At 43.9% G+C, this 25,247-nt stretch overlaps 1 protein-coding gene across 2 annotated transcripts in view; it reads left to right on the forward strand.

The window, feature by feature from the left end:
- Nucleotides 1-539: 539 nt before the first annotated feature.
- The window catches only part of tmem117 (transmembrane protein 117), a 68,623-nt gene continuing 43,915 nt past the window's right edge, over nucleotides 540-25,247 (forward strand). Inside the window, exons 1-2 of one of the 2 annotated variants that reach the window (XM_063197121.1) lie at nucleotides 540-988; nucleotides 2,601-2,914. In XM_063197121.1, the coding sequence (XP_063053191.1) occupies nucleotides 2,635-2,914 (280 nt within the window). In that variant the 5' untranslated portion in view covers nucleotides 540-988; nucleotides 2,601-2,634. Of the gene's footprint in view, nucleotides 989-1,987; nucleotides 2,014-2,600; nucleotides 2,915-25,247 lie in introns of those variants that run through there. The other variant, XM_063197122.1, reaches the window with a different exon arrangement.

Consider the following 25,247-nt stretch of genomic DNA (forward strand, 5'->3'; position numbering starts at 1 on the left):
GAGGATGCATCTGAGAGTGCAGGGTGTAGGCCTAGGCTATATGTTACATTTATTTTGGCTGACTTTATTATTTTTATCCTGCAGTCTAAAATGTTCTGCATGCCACTGCAGACCTTTAACATTACAAATAGCCTATAATAAAGCATTTAGTTTAACTCAGCCTAGGCCTTGGCCTAAGCCTAAGCCGTCACCTCTGCTGATCCCATGTCTCTTAGCAATGTCCTGATGAAATATTATAAGACACTTTTCAGAGATAATGGTTTATGAATGCAATTGAAAGTGCACCAATACTAGGCTACATGAGTATTTCCATTGGCAATAACAACAACAACAACAACAACAACAATAGGCTAATAATAATAATAATAATAATAATAATAATAATAATAATAATAAGATGATGATGATGATGATGTGATGATGATGATGAGTATAACAACAACAACAGTAGGCCTAGCCTAATAATGATGATAATAATAGCAAATAATATTGATAATAATAACAATAGTATTACTTATTCATTTACGAGGTCGAGGTAGGCTATATTTGGGAGCTTTGCATAGGCATGTTTTAGCCCATGTGTTATGACAGTGCATGTGGTGGTAGGCGCCTGCTGCCGCGGGGACTTGCACCGAACAGCAGCAGCACCACAGCTCCCACAGCCACACACCGACCAGACGCCCCGTCGTGTTGAGCTGATAAAGCAGCGCCTTGCCTCGTTGTCCCGGGCTACGGCTGCACGGACTGACAGCACAATGGCAGAGGATTTCGGGGGTGCCCCTGTCTCCGCAGCAGCAAGAACAACATGGGTCCGCGTCTAATCTCGCTATGCCGTTTTCGGTCCTCTTCGTCGGGATGAGCAGAGCAGAGTGCCGTTATCGGCTGCTCGGGCTTGATGAAGCGGCGTGGGAGCGCAGGGCTTGAGGTCCAGCTGAAGACATTTCAGGTTAGCCTGCCCTGCCTGCGAGCTGTGGCGTGGAGCACCAAGGTATGTGAGCTGCGAGTGTGTTTACATTAATTCTTTGTCTTTTATGAAGAAATGTTTACATGCGATATCCACTCGACGGAATTCTGGGGTGTAAATCAGATTGCCTGCCCCTTAGCTGAGGTGTGAATCTGGTGAAAGTGTGGGTTATTTTGATATGAGTCCTTTCGCTGTTGTGGGGCAGTAATAGCCTATTTGTATTTATCAACTTTGTGGAAATGTAGGCCTACGTGATTTAAAATAACGGAGCGCACATCAGTGCTGTTGTTATTTTGTTTTGCGTTCCACAGTCGTTCTCTCGAATTTGCTCGAAAAACGGACACATAAATAACAGTATCACACCGCCAACCCCGATTGTTTCCTGTAAAACATTTGAATAAACCCCTTCTCATTGGTCAGTGAGAGACCAGATGGGGTGTTAAGGTGGCCCGTCGTTAATAAACACTGGCACAACAGTAACCCCGACTATATTATTTGCTGAATTATTAATGCCGGCCGGCTTGTACAGGTATTAGGCTATTTTGTTGAGCTTGCTTCCAAGTAGACACGTCCTTTAGCCCTTCATGCCCCTAGGTCCCATTCCACCTCCATTATTTTGGGCTTGTATGGTTGAAATATAGGGCTGAGGCCATATATTGTAGCCTATACAATAATGATCCCACATTTATATTATTATGTAGGCTATAGGCCTAAATGCCATGGCTGATGCATGAACAGCAACTCTAGTCAGTCATGTCTACGCGCCTTCCAGTTCTATTCCTGACTCCCTTGCATCACAGGCAATTCCCAGATAGTTTGTTTCGGTTTTAAAAACGGAAGACACCAACATAGGGCAGGACTTCCAGTCAGTGGATATTTTGTAAATAGAAAAAGGGCTCTGTGAGCTGTGCAACCACACACAGCACTGGTCCAAGTGAAACCAACAGTTCTGTGGATGAGAGTAGACATTAACAGGAGAGTCATAGCTGTGTTGGTTTAATCAACACCTTTCAGCAGAGGACTGTGTGAGTCATGTTGTGTTACGCATGGTAAGTCACTTGAAATGTGCCATATGTGTTATGTGCCACAGAATCTTATTCCTGGTTGACTAATGAACGTATCTTATTGCTTTTTTTGTTTGGTTGTTTGTTTGTTTGTTTTGATAATACCTGTCTTATAAATGCAGCATAGATATTATTCAGCTCTTGAAACTGCTCTCTACAAAGCTATAAGACTTTAAGACTATAAGAAACTATCACCACATTGTATCATCTCCTTTGATTCAGGTTAGGGTGTAATCATTCACAGATTCAGTGCATTGATTGCATACTGTAATTGGTTTTAAATGGCTGTTTTGTTGATGATCTAAGATTATTTAGGAACGGGTTATGCGAGTGTTTTGTGAGTGTTAGGCCATACCCGCATGGGGGTGCCGCCAGTTTGTGTATATCCAAGGACTACATGTCAACATTTTATATTTCAACATTCAACATTTTTCTGTGAGTATATTCAGAATCCTATGATGTCCTATTCAAACAGGTTATTTGCATAATCTGGATGTTACTGTTTGGACTGTCCATGTTGTCCTCAAGACTCACACACACATTCTCTCTCTCTCTGGCTTCCTCCATCACAGGTGGACAGCATTCAAAGGCTGATCACTGACCAGGATGGAAATTGATGCCCGCTTCCGCTACTACTTCCAGCACCCGTGGTCTCGCATGCTCGTGGCCTACCTGGTCACCTTCTTCAACTTCCTGATCTTCGCAGAGGACCCGGTCTCGCACAGCCAGACGGAGGCCCACATGATCGTGGTGGGCAACTGCTTCTCCTTCATCGGGAACAAGTACCCCGGCGGAGGCTGGAACGCCGTCAAGGTCATCATGTGGCTCCTGGCCATTGTCACCGGCCTGTTTGTCGGGAAGTTCTTCTTCCACCGGAGGCTGTTTGGTAGGTGCCGCTAACATTACATTACGTTACCGTTACTGTTACATTACATTAGACCTACTGTTTTTTAGCTAAAGGGTATGACAATACAATATACAATACAACCTGTATTTATATAGCGCAATATCATTACTAAAGTTGTCTCAACGCGCTTTCAAAATACACATACACATTTCCACATTCACACACCAGCTCTGGAGGCTGCCGCACGTCACCAATTGTCTGGGGCTCATGTGAGAAGGTGTACACACAAGCAGACATACACACACACACTTTTCCACATTCACACACCAGCTCTGGAGGCTGCTTATTGGTTAGTTAGGTGCCTTGCTCAAGGGATTTGAACCTGCGACGTTCCTCACCGGCCTGTTCGTCGAGAAGTTCTTCTTCCACAGGAGGCAGTTCTATAAGTGCCGTTAACATTATACTAACGCTACACTTAGCTGATGATTTCATCCCAAGTGGATGTACCGTTATTTAGCTACAGAGTATAGGTTAGTACCAGTCCCTGAAGTAAAGGGATTAGGTAGAGTAGAGAATAGAGTATCATTTATTAATCCACAGGGAAAGTCTAGTAGCATACATACATAAATGCAGAATACGCAAGACATTGCACACAAGTGCCTTGCTCAAGGGATTTGAACCTGCAACGCTCCCATTCCATGACTGGCTCCCCTACAAACCATTAGGTTAAGGCTGTGCCGTGCTCCCAAATCAATCATCATGGCCATCATGCTGTAGGCCTACTGAGCTCAGTGAGGGGGGTGTCGTGTTGAAACAATATCCACAGAACAGGGGCAGATTAGCGCTTGTGTCCTCCTCACTCATTCCAATTCTTCTTCCACGTTCTTGTGTGGGTAGGTGAAGACTCAAAACAGTAGGTCCTGGGCACTAAAACCAAATGAGAAAGCCCCAGTGGGGTCTTCTACTTTTTTGTTGTTGGTTCACTGTTATACTATGTTGTTACACTGTTACATCAATTAATGCAGTCTTTCCCACACAGACCAAGTAGTTTTGTGTGGTGCTACACCACAGAATTGTCTATGTATGGGGAACACTGTAATGCTTACAGTAAGCGTCTTGAGACTGGTGATTGGCTACCACTATTGTTGTGGTGTGAAGCTATGTATCACATTGGCTACATCTCTGGCACTCAAAAAGTATCCTCTCTCGTAACCCTTTCAGGCAGAGCCTCCATAATAATCTTGTTGTTACCAAAATGATAATGTTACTTCAAACCTGATAATGTCATAACCATGTTGTTATGATGTGGCTGAGGCTTTTCAAACAGTGGCTCGCCTGCAATCACGCCTGACACAAAGGACTACATATGGCCAGCCATTAGAGTAAAATGCCAAATGCTATGGCTGTTCGATAGGTGTTATTCGCCCAAACCATGACGCTATTGCATGAGTTATTGTCTGGGTGCTGAATCACATATTAAGTGTATGAATCAAAGAAGGAAAGGACAGAATTGTTCAGATTTTTTAAATGTATTCGCCCATAAACGGTTTGGGCTAAGCGCCCTTCATCAATGTGAAACGCCGATTGCCCAAAACAGTCATCGCCCGAAACCAGTCATCGTTCATGCTGTGCTGTGAGCTAGCCTCCATGAGTCAGAGAGGAGGCGGAGCAGATTAATGCTTGTGTTGCGTTACATCGCTCTATGTCATTGTGTTCAATTCACGCCTGTGTGTGTAGCATACAGTCCCTTGGCTGTCAATAGGCCTGTGGTCTGGGGAAATCTGACAGAAGGAGGTCACAGTGTGGGGGAGGGGATTGGAGGGGCTTGAGACCCTTTTCATCTTACCTTATCTTCTCCTAATCCCCATGTTCTCCCACACAGGGGTGCGTGATAGAAGCAAAATATTACTAAACAGTGTTTGTTAAAATGGGTCCATGGTAATAGGATTCATCAGCATGTAGGCATGCCTTTATTGGGAAGGACGTGTTCAATAGCAGCCTTGTAGTAAGACTGAATTCACAATATTTTGTTGTTGCACATCAGCAAATGTCTGAAGAAATATTGGCAAAACCAGGAAAAACTTACTGTACTTTCACCACAATGAGAATACATCTGGAGGAAATACATCAGCTGATATCACCCCTGTGAAATGTAACTACAATAATCTGTTAAGACATGGCACCTGTTCTAAATTTGCTCTTACAAAGATGGCAATGACCCAAGTCGTAATGTATTACTAAAGACTGTGTAATGCCATAGTAGTGTAGACCTATGCAGGGCTTGACACTGACACCTGCAAGCTGCCAAATGCTGGTAAAACTTGGCTCTGGCTAGTAATACTTAAAGTGTCACTAGCCAATTTGGCTGGCAGCTTATTCCTTGGTATGACATACGTATCATAGTAGCCTAGATTCTGTTGCCCCTTGTGTATCAATTATTTGTATTTAAGTTCAAGAAAAAGGTAAATAACTCAGTTTCTATTTGCTTGATATACTGCCATGTAGAAAGCTATACACTTATCTTGCTTTAGCACCTCATCTTGTGAGGTTAGACCACCAAAGACAATCCAAATGTTCAAGTGGTGGAACGGCGTGCCGGGGGTAGCCCACCAAGACATGGTCTGGTTTTACTTTCAGTTCATGATTAGCCCTTCTGAATTGAATTATTTTTGGCTTGCACATGCAGGAGAAGTTATCTATAATTATCCGTGTGTGTGTGTGTGTGTGTGTGTGTGTGTGTGTGTGTGTGTGTGTGTGTGTGTGTGTGTGTGTGTGTGTGTGTGTGTGTGTGTGTGTGTGTGTATGTGTGTGTGTGTGTGTGTGTGTGTGTGAAAGAGAGAGAGAGAGAGAGAGAGAGAGAGAGAGAGAGAGAGAGAGAGAGAGAGAGGTCTTTGGGCTTTGGGTTTGTCTCTATGGAGTCAGAGTCATCTCTTGAGTCAAGTCATGAGTTCAATGTGCCTTCACCAACATGTTGGTCATAATTTTAGCACAGCACCATCATCTTTCCATGAGGCTGAGGACCTTGATGACTACTCCCTCACACCCTTCTGCCAGAATGTAATTTATTCCAATGGCAGCTTTGTAGAGCTTGGGTTTAGTTTGGTACGGCCTGTCTTGTCAAGTTTACAGAAAATAAGTGAAGAAAGTGTAAATAGTATTGCTTTAATGCTATTATTCTGATGCGGAACAACTGTTGTGTCTAATGCTGTTTAATCAACAGCGGTCCTACCAAAGGGCATTCATGATTAGCATATTTGTTTACGCTAGCGGTTCTCATCTCTTTAGCATTCATCTGTTGTGTGCACACAATTAAATAGGACTCATACATATTTCGGCACTTATTATTTCCTTGCAATGCACCAGGAATTGATTGTATTTCACTTGTAAACATTCAAATAATTTTCAAGTAGAACCATTTATGACCATCTCCATAATATGTTGTACTATACTGTATATATCTCCATAATATTATTCTGTTTTTCACACATGACATAATGGGTCTAAACCTAAATAAAGGTTTAGGCAGTGAAGTACTGTACTATGTAAGGGCTTGATGTAGTTTACAGAAATGCAAATCCGTCCATGAGGCCAGGGCCGCCTACAGCTTTGGTCGGGCCCAGGACAAAGTCGTCTGAAAGGGCCCCCTATTTAGTAGCCCCCGCCCCCCCCCCATCAGCTTCCCTGCATAAAGGTTGCGAAAAATGAGTGACATGTTTACCTCACCTCTCTGTTGCCTATATGAGTAATTGCTGACTGACTGCTGATGAAGGTAAAACAGAGGATGTTAGGGCTTGAGAGAGAAAATGGGGGATGGAGAAAGACAGAGGGGGGTGAAACAGGATGCGAGAGAGACAGAAAGAGAGAGAGAGAGAGAGAGAGAGACAGAGAGAAAGAGAGAGAGAGAGAGAGAGAGAGAGAGAGAGACAGAGAGAGAGAGAGAGATGGACAGGACTTCCTTCTGAGCTACTGTATAGCCATACTCTTACGTAATCCTAAAACAGAACTCGCTTGGTGAGAGTGCGGGACAAGGCTACACTAGACTGAGCATCCCGAGCAGTGTCATCTATAATGCATCATTAACACAAGCCCAAGCCCAGTGTGCAGTGCCTTCTGTGGTTAAGAACAGCTGCTGCATTACCTATGCTCATTTCTCTTTCCCTAATTTTTTACAGTAATATGTTGCAAAAGGTGATCCAGTGAGGTACGCATGTAAGGTACATTTTAAAGGTGAAAAAGCCACCACAATCATGTACTGTAAAGATCAAACCTCAGTGTGCCATGTCTTCTGCATAGCTTCTGCATTACCTGTATTACAGCATTTCTATAATGATATGTAGCATAAAGTGATCCAAGAGTCATGTCTTTGCACATAGATACATTTTAGAGGGGGGAAAGCTGACCTCAAACATACAAAGACCAAAGCCCAATGTGTGGCGCCTTTTGCACAGCTGCTGCTATACCTATGCTCATTTATCTTTTCTTATACAAAAAAATACAATAATGTGTAGCAAAAGTGATCCAAGAGTTATACCTTTGCACATGCAGATACATTATAGAAGTGAAAAAAATCACCACAAACATGCTAAGACCAGAAGCCCAGTGTGCCATGCCTTCTGTTGTGAAGCACAGCTGCTGCTGTGTCATGTTTGCTCATTAGAAGTAGATCACCAACAGACAAACATCTTTGTTGCCTTATTATGTATTACTTATGTATTACTTCATTACAATATTATTATTAATAATAAGTTATAACATTGTTAGATGCTATATGCCGTTTTGCAGGGAAACAAAGGCTTTTATAAATGTATAAATCAAGTTGAAAATTAATGATTCACTGGCAAATGTGCATCCTGATAGTTGGGCAGTAGATGCGGCAAAATGTCCTTGCTTAAATAAGTTTACTGAAGCATACTCATTGTCAGATCTTTTCGAGGCCCACCTTAGTGATGTTTTTACACATACTACAATAAGTATGTTTATACATGTCTTCATAACTGTGACGCGGGCTGAAGCCTCAGAATTTGTTTGTAGCTCTGCTCGAAATCAAATGCTTGACGTGCATAGATGCTCAGTTTTGAAATACAAAAAGTAATTTTGGCTGTTTGTTATTTGTCAGCCTGCATCATTTATGATGACCTAGAAAATCTCAATGCTCACAAACATCCGTTTTTATGGTGGATTACATCTTTCCTCCCCTTGGCATTGCTCCCCTTCTATTTCTTCTTTCCCAGATTGCTCTACATGTTTGTGTTTGTGTAAAATGTATTGCAAGCCGTAGGATGTTCCCATTCTACTCACCTTAGCAGAAGTGCAGTTTGTGAAAACTGTTGTTGCCCTATGCAGTTGTACAGCTGTATTCTTTGCCAGTATTTGACCCGGGGTTGTTTTTAATGGTGAAGTTGTTGCAGCACTGTCAATAAAGGACTATTATGGAGTCGTCCATAAACTCTTCTTGGCCCAATCAATGTTGGCAGCATTGACAATTTAATGGAGTGAACTGGCTTGTTTGATTTCACATCTAGTGGCATTATCACTCAATCGTTGGCACAAATAATCCACACGATACTGTATATCTTCTACAATAAAGCAGGTGAATTTTCAGTTTGGTGGGTTAGCCTTGAAAGCCGGACTACAATTGAATAAGGAAGGTAGGTGCTTTCCTTGTACACAGTAAAATATGTTGTGTTAATTTAACACTCAGAGTGTACGTTGGAACCAAATACACTGTAGAAGATGTTAATTAACACTGCTTTTTTTTGCTGTGTACAATGATGGCAGCAGTACTCGCAAGTTAACTAATTGTCTGATCACAACAAGCCTCTTAAATCCCATAGTCTCAGCTATTTCACTACCTTTTCTTGCCTCTAGATACTATGTCATCACAGAAACTAAGAATATTTTCAACATTTCATCAGTGATGTCAACCTCAAGATCACACGTTACCTGTCTGGAGATGACATCTTATTTACTGTACAGAGATAAGAGGTTAATTCAATTGACTTATTTGATGTCATTATTTCAAGGCAACACAGCTCAGCAGAACAACCACATCCTCTCCTCTTATTGCCTCCTTGTCATAAACAAAATGAGCCATTCATGCCTTCATGTATATATATTTTATATGTTTTTTTTTTTTTTTTAAATAAATGTATTATACAGTATATAGCTATGTATGCTTTTGGGATGATTTTTGGGTGTACGAAACCAGACGGTTAATTTCACACATCAGCACAGAAAAAGGAAAAAGTGTTTACACACTGCCGAGACTTAACTTGTTGGAGAGACATGCTGTATGCTTCTATGTTTTGTACGAGGAAGAAACCCCAGGAAGAATAGCTGTGGCATTGCCACAGCTAATGGGGATCCATTAAAAATAAACAAATAAACAAACCAGTTATTTATATTCAAGGCAAGTTAAATTCCCTGTTGGGCAGGAGGCTTTGTAGGGCAGAATGAATCGCTAGCACTTTTCAGCATTGACCATATGTCACTCAAATATTAATTCAGATTTAGTTTATCCCTCTCAGGATAGGGTTGGAAAATCACAAAACAATCATTTTAACAATCATTAGTCTAGTTGTTTGCACCTGTAACCCAATAGCTGTCTGCACAATCCGTTTGGCAATCCAATTCAGATGTCAGATTTGGCTAGGAGCTTATTTGAGGATCTTTCTTTCCAGTAAGAACCCTATCAGCAAAAAAAGAGAAAAGGATAAGTGCTTGGCCACTGGAGTGCAGCTTCTTATTTTTTATCGACTACAAACGCACTATTTTCAAAGTCAGCAGGGAGAAAGCCTGAAGAAGCTCTTTTCCCCCTTAAGGAGAATCTAATGGGTTGAAATATGGTCATTCTAGTCGATGCAATATCAGTAGAGATTCTTGAGTGTGTGAATATGTATCCTCATCGTTGTCTAGCATGCTTTCCTCAAGGCAAATTGCATGTATGTACTGTATGTAGCTACTCTGCAATAATCATATCAACCCCACTTCCAGAGATGGCCCTGTTGTCTAGGCCGAGTTGCCAATGCCTTATGCCATCAGGGCCGCTGACAGCTTTTGCCGGGCCCGGGACAAAGTCATTTGAAAGGGTCCCCGATCCAGTATATACAATGTAATGAGGAGCCAATTTTGGGCCTTTGCTCTCCCTGGGCCCGGGACAACTGACCTCTTTGTCCCCTCCTGTGGGCTTCCCTGTATGCCATACAGGAGTATCTTCAAGGAGACTGTGCTTACACGGGCTGAGAGATGAGGACTGGCAGGCAGAGTGGGGTACTGCCAACCCCTGGGCTGTGTGATGAACCTATGCTCCATTCGCCTGTCACCTTTGGCTGTGTGCAGCCCTACTGATTGGCTTGTCGGTGGCTGTCTTGGGGGTAGCAGCCATATTATGTCTTCCGGTTGGATGACTTTGCCCTGTCTGTGGTGGCAAAGGAACACACTCCTGCCTTCAATCCGGTCTCAATGGGCTCTTGTTGAAAGTGTCATATTAATGATAGCTGTCTTCTTCAGCCCACTGCGTCTCCGTAGGGATGCCCCATGGTTCGTTGCTGCTGGCCCTTCTGTTTGAGGTGTACACTACCTTGCTGGGGAAGTGTTATCCACTCATTCACATGGCTACTCATATCACTGATATGCTGATTACTGCTATGCATGCTGCATTGCTTCTCTCTCCCTGAGATGTCCGCATGTACATATAAATGAAAGAACAGAAATGGTAGAGAGAGCAGTGTGTGAAACATTTGGCCACTGGGGTGAGATGTAGGATGTTGTCTGACCAAAGATACTGCTGTCGATATCGCTAAGAATGAAACTACTTCAAAATATTCATGTTTAATAAATGGCATGTTTATGTCTCTATCACAGTATACACCTACAGTGACTATGTGACGTACAAAAAAGTCGACCTTTGTTTGCTTCAGACAAAGCTTACTAATTTATGCTGGGCACTGTATACTATACAGTACGTATGTACATATTACTACTACATGTATACTGCACATTACTATGATCATGTCAGTTTCAGTTTTTGTTCAGTACTCCTTAAGCCAGTTTGGTACCTCTTTTGAGCACTATGTTGGAGTATCCATATGGTCACTGTAGTGTTGCTTTTTTAATGTTCACACATATTTTTTTTTCTGTAAGTTATTTTATTCTTTTTAGTCATTAATTGGCATGATGATGTTTCAACCTTCGACCATTGGCGTGATGATTTTTCGGTCTTGTAGTGTTGCTGAAATGGTGGTGATCCCTGGTATTGCTCCTCAGTTTACAGTCATGGCTACTGTTTAATTGCAGCCTGTCCTCATGGGGTTTCACAGTGGGTGCACCAGAGATGTGGACTTGTGACTTGTGACTCGGACTGACTTGTGACTTGAGTCACAAATGACTCGACTTGAGACTTGACTTGCCAATATTAGGAGTGACTTGTGACTTGACTCGACTTGTACGCTATTGACTTGAGACTTGACTCGACTTGACAGTTTTAGCTTGCAATGACTTGCAATTGTGCTCCAAGTCAATGAATATATTTTTTTTTTGCATTTCGTGTGTGAAAAAAAGCATGAAAGAAAGAAAAAATAAATGATTTACCTTCAACCATAGTCAAAAACCATGCTAAAAAATATGATCAAGTGTGGGTTGCATGGTCACCCAAACAAACATGAAAGCTTGTCTGCAGCCGTGCTGTAATGGTTAGGGAGTTGGGCTGGAGATCACAGAGTTGCAGGTTTGAATCCCACCCTTAAACCCACCTCTTCCTACATCTCCATCCATGACTGAAGTGCCCTTGAGCAAGGCACCTAACCCCATATTGCTCAAAGGACTGTCACCAATATATGTGTTGGATAAAAGATAAAAGTAATTTAATGAATAATTATAAACCGTGGTAAAACCATGGTTAGTTTTCAGAGTAAAACCATGGTTCAATTTATAGTTAAACCTAGTAAAACCAAAAACCAATGCCGAACCATGCTCAAAAAACTGAAATCATAGTATACCATGGTCGATTTTCGGGACATGCAAAGCAGTGTGGAGAGGTAATGAATTTATGACCAAAGGTAATTGTCAATATTGCACATACAATACAAGGTGACTTGTTAATGACTTGGAAAAAATAAGACTTGGACTTGGACTTGACTTGGCTTTGGCACGACTTGGACTTGGACTTGACTTGACTTGGCTTTGGCATGACTTGGACTTGGACTTGACTTGGTCAAATGTGTCGTAACTTGTGACTTGACTCGGACTTGATTGGAAGGACTTGAGACTTACTTGTGACTTGCAAATTAGTGACTTGGTCCCATCTCTGGGGTGCACACAGAAAACATGTTCATTCTTCACATCATAAAATATGTGCTAAATTTTTCTCACAGGAGCGGCGCGCTATAGTGGCTTACATAATCCACTCAACTGGAGGAGGGAAAGTTCTGACTGGAATAAGAAATTATTCTCAGAACACCTCAGCACCTTCAAGCGGAGCATGCAGAGTACAATTGCTACGACAGGGGAACGGTCCTGCATACTAAAGATACCTTGAGATTATTTCATGGCTTTCCCACAATCTCTCTCTCTCTCTCTCTCTCTCTCTCTCTCTCTCTCTCTCTCTCTCTCTCTCTCTCTCTCTCTCTCTCTCTCTCTCTCTCTCTCTCTCTCTCTCGCCCTCTCACTCTCTGCAGGAACATGCAGCAGCTCCCACCTCTGGGGAGTCCAGTTCTGTTCTCCCTATTTTGTCAACATAAACATGATGTCAACTTTTGTTGGGCTTGGGAGAATGGGGTGGGGCGTGATGGGTTGTGTCAGGGCTCCATCAGGCCACAATCGGTGCGTGTCCCTCAAGCGCACTCCACCTTGTCAGCCAGTTGTCCCTTGGTCCCCTGCTTGAGGGGGTGCCATCTGTGCTCTGTCACATGTGTTTACAAGTGGCCCGGAAGGACGCGCGAGGGATGAGCCGCGTTTCTAGGGGTCAGCGGCCCTTCTGTCTGTGGGGCCGCAGTGGTGTGACTGTAGTGTTTACAGACGGCTCTCTGTTAGCACTCTGGTCACATTGCAATTCTTTGCCTCCCTTGCTCTGCCTCTCCATTGTTCTCTGCACCCACATATCTTAAATCTCTTGATGTTTTCTGAAATTGTAAGATTGTCAAAGCTTTGTTCTGTGTCAAAAGCTTTGCGCTGTGTCAAAGCTTCAGAAAGTGACTGTGTGGTCACATATCGTTTGTCACCTATTGTGTGACTGCATGGCATGTTTTTGTATCAAATCATTTTTATCATTGTATTTACGACCCCCTAGTGGCTCATGGATTAATCTGTTGGTAACTTGACCTTTTTCGTTGATGAATTGGTAATAGTTAACCACACTGTGAGTAATGTATGTTCTCCAGTCTTCACTGCCATCTGGATACTATGAGTGATTCATGGGTGATGTGATTCTCACTCTCTCTTTGTTGCTCAGTAGCTCTTCTCTGTTCAATTAGTTATTAGTTTTTATGATCAGTCACGATTCAGCCTCTGTTCACTTTGCTCTCAACAAGTAACTGCAAGTCGTATGCCCCGATACTGTTCATTGGCAGCAATGAAAATCGCATAATGTTGTCTATATTGCACAGTTAGTCTTCATTGGCTTGATGATCTTGCAGGGGGAAAAGTAAGTCGCTTTCCATTTGGAAGTGTAACCTCTGGGTTCAGATAAAGCCGTTTACACAGTCCTGGCAGAAAGGCAAACAGACGTAAGGTAAACAAACGCCATGTTGACCGATCAATGTGGTTTTGCTTGTTATTAATGGGAGTGTATGGAAGACTGTGACTTTTTCATTGGGGTCATCAATAGCCTGGTCAGAGTAATAGCCGAGAGTGTGTTTCTCTCTCTCTGTCTCTCTGTCTCTCTGTCTAACTCTCTCTCTCTCTCTCTCTCTCTCTCTCTCTCTCTCTCTCTCTCTCTCTCTCTCTCTCTCTCTCTCTCTCTAACTCTCTGTCTGTCACGTTCTCTCTCTCTCTCTCTCTCTAACTCTGTCTCTCTCCCTAACTCTCTGTCTCGTTCTCTCTCGCTCTCTAACTCTATAACTCTCTGTCTCTCACGCTCTCTCTCTCTCTCTCTCCTTTTCTATCCCACCCTCTTATTTTTTCGCTTCCCTCTCCAAATTTCCAGAGCTCTCTTTCTCTCTCTCTCTCTCTCTCTCTCTCTCTCTCTCTCTCTCTCTCTCTCTCTCTCTCTCTCTCTCTCTCTCTCTCTCTCTCTCTCTCTCTCTCTCCTCTCAACATGTCCTCCTGGTGTGTGCTGTAAATACCCCTGCCCTGGTCCCAAAGGATTCCCATGCAGCCTGCTGCTGTGGCTTATCTCACCTTTACTTTGCCGCCAGATTTATTACCACAGCTCCCGGTTACTGTGGTACTCCCCTCTCCACCTCCACCACCTCCACCACCAGGGACCCAAACCTCACATCGTTGGCATTTCTAAGTGGATGAAAAACACATGGATCACATGGACTAGTAAGAGCTAGTGGCAACCCTGCAGCCCCCTGCCTAGTTAGGGGACAGGAGCTACACAGTAAAAAAAAATCCAGTATGAGTTCAACACTTAGAGAGTCGATTCAACACCTCCTAGAGTGTTTTTGATCCCAGAGTGTAGAAATGACACTGCATGTTGTGCTGTGTGGGAAGTGGTGGTGAGGTGGAGTGAGGGTGTTGGTGGTACATGGTACTAGTGGAGTAACCAAATGATGTAGTGGAGGGAAGCACACTCGTTTCCCTTTTATGACTGCAAATGGGAAAGATAAAGCATTATTTTCTGCACATTCCTAAATACACATACAGTGCCATTTATCTATGACCTACATTACTGTAACCAGCCATCCTCAATGAAGATGGAGCTGAAGTTAAAGATAGAACTAAGCATGGTTTAAACAATGAAATGTATTGGCATAGTTTTCTGGGTCATTTAAACTGCATATCATTTACCTATGACCTACTGAATATATGAATTTTCCACACTAGACCACTGTGGATGGAGGTGCAGCCCATCCGGATCCCCTCCATCCGCACTGGGCCCTGGGGGGAAAGAGGGATGCAGTGCAGTGCGGTGCGGTATGCTGCACGCTAAGCTTTACAGGAGCCATATACTTATGTGCGCCGCATTGCCTTAAATAGCACTGCTGTCTTTATGGTGTAGGAGTACAACTGCCACAATGGCCATATCTATTCACCTGCCATGCAAACAAAGGCTATAAGGAGGAGAGTATTCTCTGTAAGTATATTGGAGGTTTATATGTGGTGCACAGTTGCTGCACCTTGTACTGGGATGTCTACGTACTGTATGTACAAAACAGATATCTGTTACACACTAGATGGTATCTATGATATCTATGATAATTCATAAGAAGTCTGATATGCTAAATGATTAACTGCTATTGGTTTTGATCAGGTTTCTGCTGTAGTTATTTAAAACTCCATGACAATGCCCCCTTCTGATATCCAAAACAGTGAGCAATATTTTAATGCAGGATTATTCATATTTTCATTAAATTAATTGAGGTATACATAAGAAGGTCAGTCGAATACAGTCACATATAGTACATGTACAGTCACAGTAACATGATGGCAACAAGACAGAACATCAAACAATGATTCCTCATGCTGCACTTGAAGCATATTGACAGGCTTATATGTTTGGTCAATAAGTTTTAGAAGATGTTTTATCTTTTTACGTTTTAAAGCGATACTGGTGGTTTATTTGACCTGAGGTATTGTTTTCCAGAGTCTTATTTGCATTTGAGCCATCGGACGGGCTGCATAGTAGCTCTATACAAAGGTGAAAACCATGTCTTTGTTCAGAACATAAAAGAAAGCATGTTCTTCTCTGTGAATGGATAAAGCCGTATGAACCTACCCACACTTCAAGGCACACATCATCCTTCAACCCCCACCCTCCTGCTACCTCGACTGCAGAGTCTGATGAGGGGTCCTCCACGTCTTCCCTGCTCTCCATTTCCTCTTACTCCTCTTTGTCCTCCATCACCACCTCCTCCTTCTCCCCCACTCCCTCCTCCTCCTCCTTCCCCACCTCCTCTTCCTCTACTGCTTCCTCCCTCTCCATCTTCTCCTCTGCCTCCTCCTCCTCTTCCTCCTCCTCCCCTTCTGCCTCCTACTCCACCTCCTCCTCCTTCTCCTTCTCCTCCTGCTCCTTCTCCTCCTCCTCCTCCTTCATCACCTCCTCCTCCTCTCCCACTGCCCCCCTCTCCTCTTCCTCCTCCTCCTCCATCTTCTCCTCGGCCTCCTCCTCTCCTTGACCCTCTCTGCCTGAGGCACTGCAGCTTCTTCTGCACGTGCTCGCTGGCCAGGATGTAGAGGATGGGGTCCAGGCAGCTGCTGACGCTGCACATGGCCTCCAGCAGCTCGTAGACGGCATACAGCACGCCGGTGTTGCCCGGCGTCACCCGGTCGTGCACGCGCAGGAAGAGGAGCACCACGATCATGGTGTGGTACGGCACAAAGGACACCACGAACACCAGCAGAGCCGCGGTGATGAGCAGCAGAGGTTTGCCCCTGGCGGAGCGTTGCTGGCGCTTCTGGCTTCTCCGCCGCCACGTCAGCCCGCGGATGGCCCGCACGGTGCCCACGTAGAACCCCAGCATGGCAGCGAAGGGCAGCACGAAGCCCACCAGCACGCGCACCAGCGCGACGCTCTTGACGTACTCGAAGGGGCCCTGGATGTGGTCCATGCACACGGTGACGTTGCCTGGCCGCTGCACCCCGAACGTCACAAAGAGGTCGGGGATGGAGCCCAGGAGGAGCAGCGCCCAGGCGACGCCGGAGCAGAGCCGCGCCCGGCCCACGTCCCACCAGCCCAGCGAGCGGATGGGGTGCACGGTGCCCACGTAGCGGTCGAAGCTGATGAGCGTCAGGAAGAAGATGCTGCCGTAGACGCTGACGTTGAAGGAGACCTTCTTGAGCTGGCAGAAGGTGTGGATGCCGCGCAGGTAGGGCCGCTGCAGCGTGAAGTAGATGCTGAAGGGCAGCATGAGCAGCCAGGCCAGGTCGCACAGCGCCAGGTTCAGCAGGAACACCGAGGCCGTGGTGGACGTCCTGCGCAGGCAGCTGAAGCCCAGCAGGGCGGCGACGTTGCCCACGATGCCCACCGGCAGCGCGAAGGAGAAGAGCACCAGCAGGATGTAGCAGTACCACTGGCCGCTCATGAACTGGCTGCAGAAGGGAGTGGAGGTGTTCAGGTACTCCAGGAAGGCTTCCCCATGCTCTGGAGAAAGAGGGCGATGACAAAACAGGTCTCAAACATTGACATATATTATGTAATTGGACCCCAAAATTCTATAGTACTCTCTTGAACATTTTTTGAAGCATCTGCGACATTACTTCCGCCGGGATTTACGGAAATGTTGCTTAGAAACGCTGAGAATAAGTGCTGATAGGGCATTCGAAAGAATTCTAAAAAAATTATTCCCGTCAATCAAACCATCTACCTACTGCAATAGCTCATTTAAACAATTTAATAGCTCTCACAAATAAAGGCTCAGAAAAAAAAAAGTAAATTGTTTGAAAAGAAAGGGAAACTACCGTTTGAACGAAACAGGGTGAACTTGGCAAGAATTCTAAAGGAGATGCATTGTTTCAAGTCTCTCATAGAGACGAATGGGAAATGGCACTCTGGGGAAAGAGTGGAATCATTAAAAAAATATGTCTCATCAAGCACAGTAAATGTGGCTGTGCTAATTCAAACACTTAGAGAGAGTAGGAGGAATTTGAAGACTGTTCACTTGAATTCTTTAGGTGTTAAATTGACACTCCAATTTACCACGTAGCCTAGAGAAATAAGATTGTAAAGAATGATTGTTAGAATTGGCTGCAGAAGGGACTGGAGCTGTTCAGGATCTCTAGGAAGGCATCCCTGTGGTCTTGAGGAGGAGGAAGAGGAGGACGTAGAGACATGAGAGATTATTTAAAAAAGGTTTCAAATCATACAGTTTATTTTACAATGACAATTTAATGCTTAGAGAGTAGGACAAACTAGAATAATCTTAAGTTTCAAGTTTTTACATTGAGCCTCTAATTCCCTGCATATGAAGATGAGATGATTAAAGAATGCTACAGAAATGGGTGCAGGTGTTCAGGAACTCCACGGAAAACATCCTCATGCTCTGGAGGAGATGGGGGAAGAGCCATGAGAGATCACTGTACTTCACATTACAACTAGCAGGCACTGTTATCCAAATCGACTTACAAAGAGGACAATTGCTACCTTTACATGAGACATTTAATTTGGAATTAACTCACTTTAATTCTGAATAATGTTTAATTCCGCTTTAAAAACGTTATGTAAACACTTCTTAATTCAGAATTAAATGAAAGATCAAAGTAAACCTGAAGGAACTATTTAATTCTGAATTAATTCAGAATTAAAAACATCATGTAAACGTAGCCATACTCAGCGAAATATGCACAGTTATATTAAGCACAGTAGAAGTAATCTTACAGATGCAATTAAGCTTACACTCGTAATTTCACTCATAGTATGTCATTACAAAGTTGAAACCATGTAATTTCCATGTACAGTATACTTTATACAACTCTGAACATATAATGTGGGGAAAATATACAGAATGGCATTACAAGGATATTGGAGATGAGATGGTTTAGTTTTGTTATGAAGGGGGACTGTCTTGGAAGAGTGTTCACAAGATTCATCAAAATTTAGATCTTTAGGTCTTGAGATGTTAAAGAAAGACCTCTCAAATCACAAGGGAATAAGCTTATATAGTGGACTTATGTGCGTATGGTGTATGACAGCATTTCTGTGTGAGTGTGCATGTGCGCTTGATGTCCTTATGTTTGTCCTTGTGTACTTCTGTTGTGCACTGAGTTGTATACTTTGTCTTCATGTTGGCTGTAACAAGTTATGATGGTGAAAACACATTTTCCTTTGGGACAATAAAGGCTATCTAGCTATCTAAATTGGCTCAGGATTGAGTCTGTTCTCCCTCTGAAATCTTACTTCCTGTTTGCACATGTCTGAACACGTGCCTCTTGTTCTTTTCAGAAGGCATACAGTAATTACATGTAGATTCCATTGAGTGACATTCTATTCAGTGGCAGTAGTATATTAAACTTGTGTATCTCGTGATTGAGTGAATTGAATTAACACCTCCTGGCTGGCCGCACACCTCTGATCCATTTTTTTTCTGTTGTCAGAAGCTATAATTAACTTCATCATTGACATCATCGGTCTTCATTTCCATTGTTGATGGGCCCATAGGGCAGTGCCTTTATGACTTCTTTTTCAAAAATCCAGTATTATGAGTGTCTCCAGGAAGCAACAGGTGGATTTGCAAGCTCTCAATATTGATTCAACCCAGCCATCCCATTGTTAATATATTGCAGTGGTGAGTTTGTGTGTGCGTTTAATCAAAGCTCGCTGTTTCTGTTCACTTTACTTTTACCTTCTGCGGTGCTAGCTTATGATAATATGTGTTAGCCTACTTAATGTTTTCTCTTAACATTGCCAATTTACCACCACAGGGTCGCACCTAGAGATATAGGGTTTTAAAGTGAGCAGAGTGAAAAAAAAAAACTGTAACAACATTATGATGAGGATTCATTCTTTTTTGAAAAATGGATGTCGGGGGGAATGTTTTTTTCTTCATTTCAATGCCTTCAATCTTCTCTCCCTAATTGGGAAACAGTCTCATGCCAAGACTCATGCCAACTCTTTCCACAACATGCATTCTATTAATGTTTTTCTTTGAACTACTGTTATTTTTGGATTCTTAGTGTCGTCATCCGATTTTTAGAGGATTGCTGAAAGTTATAATTCGAGGCTAGGCTATAGCAAAGGGTCTTACCTTTCTTGTAGTAGGTTGCATTGAAGAGTTCATACAGCATGATGCTCCAGAGCTGTGGTGCTGAGTGAGTCTCCTCTCCTCCAGGTCAACCTCCTGGCCAGGTGTGCCTGTCTCAGGCAGGGGCGTCACCACATGGCCAGTGACGTAGTAGTGGCACAGTGGTGTGTGTGCGTGTGTGTGTGTGTGTGTGTGTGTGTGTGTGTGTGTGTGTGTGTGTGTGTGTGTGTGTGTGTGTGTGTGTGTGTGTGTGTGTGCTCGCACGTGCACTTGCAAGAGTGTGTCTTCCTATCTCTGTGAGTGTGTGTGTAACAGTGTAAATATAATATATAAATCCAATATTTTACTGGCTGTCTTGTGCACATACAGCATACAGTTGCGTTGTCGTCCTGCCCTTCCTTCTACCATCTCCAGTATTTAATTGGTGTGTCAGAGTGAAATGCTGTATTCGAGATTTCAAAATATGTTGAACTTTATTGTAATATAGTCCTGTGTTTTAATAAAATAGCTTGCACACCTTGCAACTACTATGCATATTGCTATTTAATTGTTTTATCTTGCCTATTATACTATTAGTACATTATTGAATATATTCCATATTAACAAAGATATTCTGTAACATGTCAGATAGTGATTCATGTTGACAGTGGAATGAAAATGTTCCTCAGTCTGCATCACATCCGCACTACTGCAGAGTTTTAGATTTACTTACCATCGTCAGTTCAGTGAGTTGTTATGTCTCATCTTTGACCACTTGGGGGAGACATTGTCATGTATTTGAATCCAGCATCCCTGGCATAAGCACTAGGTTTCACTCACTCACACAACAGTATGCTTTGCTTTGCTTGCTCATTCTTGCTTACATTTCTGTATAAAACATTAAGGCAACCTCTTACTCCCATGGACACTCAATAATGGACGAGTTGCAGTTGTGTGTATGTGTGTGTGTACACATTGTAGGCCCGCAGATTGTGAGATACAGGGAGAGAATGAGAGAAGAAATAACACAGCTCTCTCTCTGTGTGTGTGTGTGTGTGTGTGTGTGTGTGTGCGTGTGTGTGCGTGTGTGTGTGCGTGCGTGCGTGCGTGCGTGCGTGCGTGCGTGCGTGCGTGCGTGTGTGTGTGAGAGAGAGAGAGGGGGGGGCGAGAGACAGGGAGAGAGTGAGTGGGAGCAAGTGATAAATAGAGAGAGCAAGAAAGAGAGAGGAAGGCAGAGAGAGAGAGAGAGAGAGAGAGAGAGAGAGAGAGAGGATGTGTGTACATCTCTCTCCACACATACAGTACAGCTCTCTCCCTCCTCTACTCCCCCACTCCCCACTGTTCCTACTCCCCACCCTGCCCTGACCCGCATTGTTCATTCTGTTGGGTGCGGTGCAGTGCGGCTGACTCTAGGCGGAGGGCTGAATAATCTTGCTTCACTGAGGTTAGGGCCCCCTACTCCAGCACAGCACCTGGAAAGCGGCTACCTTGTTTTTAAAGTGACAGACTGGCTGTGTGTGTGTGTGTGTGTGTGTGTGTGTGTGTGTGTGTGTGTGTGTGTGTGTGTGTGTGCGTGCGTGTGCGTGTGTGTGACTGTGTGCGTGTATTTGCGTGTTCGGAGTCTCTCTGTGTGTGTTTGCATGCGTGATGTGGCTTCCTTGCTGTGCAGGGGTGGGCTTAATCAAACCTCTAGATCTGCTGATACTCAAGCTAGCCGCCTTTGTTGCCCTCACATTACACCCCCAGACCCACCTTGCCACTCACCGCAATTAAGTTCAGCCATGCAAATCGATCCAATTACAGCCGCGAGCGAGATGGACCTTGGAGTTTCTTTTTTTTTTACAAAGGCTAACCGACCTCTGGCATCACCTCCATGCTACCCTGTAACATAGTCCCCGTAACCAAGGAAAACAGCCCTTCATCAAATAGTCCTCCGTAATGACAAGCAGGGGATGGTGGGTGGGGAGGATGGGGATTGTGATCATGATGAAAATCACACCGTGTCATAGCATGATAAGCAGAACAAATGTTCCTGTGATGTCAACTCATTACATTCTCAAAGTTTTAATGAGTGATGGCCAATTGAGTAACCCTGCATTGAGGACCAACAAAGGTGTGGATGAAAAAAGGGGGGAAACCCTGAAGATTCCATGTTTGTGAGCCAGCATTGACCACACTACGTATAGGTATCAAAGTACTTGGGTAGTGTTTCTCAACAGGGGCTTTGGGGGCCTTAAGAATGAGACTGCTGAGAGGTGGGGTACTCAGTTGCAAATGGGTTATAGTCAATGATAGTCGGTGGTTATAGTCCATCCTTTTTTTATACTAAGGGGGCGGGACGGGGGGTGTTGGCAGGATTATGATGAGGTCAAGAAGGCGTTTAGGTCAAGAAGGCATTAGTTCTCAAAAAGTTAAGAACCACTGTAACCTTCCTACGCTGATGTATGCAGATCTGTGTTATGTGTATGCAGGAGCTGAGCATGCGGCCTACAATATTATCTGCTAATCTCAGGTCCTCAGAGGAAACCAACGGATATTAGTTAGCGTTAGCATGTGATGGCATTACTCAGAGTGACAGCTCGGGAGCTTGTTCCTGCAGCGTGTTTGAATGTTAAGCACCTCCGCTGCTCCCACAGCTTTACCAGTGAGGTTGTAGGGACTCGCGGGGCGCTGGCTGCTCATATGTTAGCGGATGCTAACGAGGAGATTTAGCTGGCTCGGCAGTGTCTTTGCAGCACCGGAGCACTGGAATGCTAATGACAGGATCTGCAAGAGTGGATAGGAGCTTCATAAGTGATGGAGTTCAGTTTCCCTCTGTTCTCCTCTGGGATAGGCCTACTGCACTGGTGGTGTGGAGTGGGGTTGGTGGCTGCACAGCTGTGGCAATGGCAGGATGCACAAATGTCTCCCTGGCTTTAAACCAGTGTATGCTTTTATCATCAGTGTTTTCAGGTGTCTTTTTGATGTTTCAGTGTGCCATACGTAAAGATGTTATGTACAAGACAGTGACCTTACCTGGTAGGTTACTGTGATTGAATGTAATATACAGTACTATAGTAGAACAACGAAGAGCACTACAAAATGTAATAAATATTTCAATTTTTTGTTTCCTTTATCTCTAAGAATACCACTTTTAAGACAGAAAAGTGAAACTCTGAGACTCCTTTTTAGCAGTGCACCTCTGACTTAAAGCTAAACCTAGGCCCTGCCGTGGCCTAACGGTAGGGCGCTGAGTTACTACGCCGACGGCCCGAGTCATTTGCCGATCCTTCCCCATCTTTCTCCCCAGTCACTTCCTGTCATAATCTCCATTTTCCTATCAATGAAGGCTCAAAAGCCCCTGAAAAAAATATTTAAAAATCGAAACCTATATGGTGCGCAACTTGGGTTTATCTCACCACCTGTACAACATTAAAGATTGATGACTTCGTCATTATACCACTGTGAAGGCTATAATACGTATACTGTAAGTAGATCTGAAATGTTCTTTACATATGCCAGGATATCTCCTATGATGTCCACTAGCTTAGGTCAGTCATGGGTAAGCGGTTAGGTGGTCAGGCTTGTATCCCAAAGGTTGCCGATTTGACTCCCGACCCACCAGGTTGGTAGGGGTAGTAATTAACCAGTGCTCTCCCCCATCCTCCTCCATGACTGCGGTACCCTGAGCATGGTACCGTCCCGCCGCACTGCTCCCTTGGGGGCGCCAATGGGGTGAAGCATAAATGCAATTTTATTGTGTGTAATGTGCAGTGAACACTTGTGTGCTGTGGAGTGCTGTGTCACAATGACAATGGGAGTTGGAGTTGGGCTTTCACTTTCACTTCACTTCACTTTTAGTTGCTCACTAAACCTGCTACACAATACTTGAAGGGGCAATAGAAGAATATCTTAGATGCAGGCAAGGGACTCACTGTCCAGAGGTAATTAGTTACTGGGTTTGTGAATTAGGCAAATAAAAGATGGGTAGTTACAACTGTATGGAATTATGACAACAACATGCATTTTGTCAGCAGCCCCTGTCCCCCACTGTTGTAATAGCCACTGAAAAAACGTAACCATTACATAGTACTACACCACTATGACAGTGCACAGGGCATTACGACTTGGGCACTGCCAGTCTGGTAACACCTAATTTGTAACAGGGGTAGTGTCTTAAGGAGTTATTTGTTGTTCATGCAAACCTGAGGTGCATTTTAAACCCCTGCTGTGGTCCCTATACAAGCAGTGCACATCATCTGGGCTGACAGTTCATTTTGAGAGTTGGAAGTGCTTCGCCCACACATTTTGAGAACAGCTTTGTGTTGGACTCTTTCCTCTGTCCTGATGCTCTGTGATAGTGCTGATTACATAGTTGTTTTACCTGGCTGCCCCTTTTAATGAGGTCCCTGTGGAGGCATAGTGTTCAGTTGGAGGTAGAGTTGACAGAAAGTTGATATTCCCCATAACCAAATATGCTCTATTTTGCAAGCTTTATCTTGCCAGAGTTCTCAGAATATTTGTGTGAGAACTTTGCAGCAGCAGCTTGTTGTACTATAAAAGAGCTCTGTATATTACAGCAAGCATTGTCATCATGTGTTTTATAGCGAAACATGGTTTCCCATCTCTGTCACCCAAAGAATGCAGGTACAAATAATCACCCCTCTTGAAGTTATGGTATTGGATTGTTAAGAACATGACAGGGAAAGAAAGTTCTTTTCATGAAGTTGTTGTCTGGCGTGCTGGCTTTATGGCAGGCAAACAAGGTGAGAGCGAACATGTGTGCTTATCCGAGTTTGTGTGTGTGTGTGTGTGTGTGTGTGTGAGAGAGAGAGAGAGAGAGAGAGAGAGAGAGAGAGAGAGAGAGAGAGAGAGAGAGAGAGAGAGAGAGAGGCAATCTCACAGATGTCAGCAGCCAGGCCCTTAATAGGAAAAAAATTGGCCAATCGTGGCCCCTGTCATTACGGCTGGCCGGCTGGCCAGGTGCATCAGCGTGGGGGTGAAGCAGGCTGCCCCTAAGGTCGTAACTCACACAGCCGACCCTCCATACCCACAGGACCAGTCTCACACCGAGCACCGGTGCCACGTGCCAGCCTGCACCTGCGCAGCTAGATTAGCAGTTTATGTGTTTGTATTGTTAATTTCTAAAAGGACAATGGAGTATGGCATATTTAAACTCTTCTGCTGAATGTTTTAAACATTGCAGCATGAAAGTGTAAAGAGCAAAGAGTTGGAGCTACATGACAGTTTGTGACAGAATAAGACCTTGTTTACACCGTGGGATTTTTTTGTAAATGCATACATTTGAGCCTCTTGTTTATTTGTAAACAGAATATTAGCCCCCTAAACAGATATTGAGTTTTAAGTGGAGATTTTTGAAACGCACCTGTCAAAATTCTGTTTTATTTTTAGCCACTTGCTGTGTAAACCAGATCAAAATATGTATGCAAACGGATAAAAAAAATATCCACATAGGTGTAATTAAGGCCTAAATAACATCACATCAGCTGTGAGTTTGTGTCTGTTGATGTGACAGTGCTCATCTGGAGGAGGACGTCAGAGAGGGCGTTACCTGT

Source organism: Engraulis encrasicolus, chromosome 4 (assembly GCF_034702125.1).
Source record: "Engraulis encrasicolus isolate BLACKSEA-1 chromosome 4, IST_EnEncr_1.0, whole genome shotgun sequence".
In the NCBI taxonomy this organism is placed as follows: domain Eukaryota; kingdom Metazoa; phylum Chordata; class Actinopteri; order Clupeiformes; family Engraulidae; genus Engraulis; species Engraulis encrasicolus.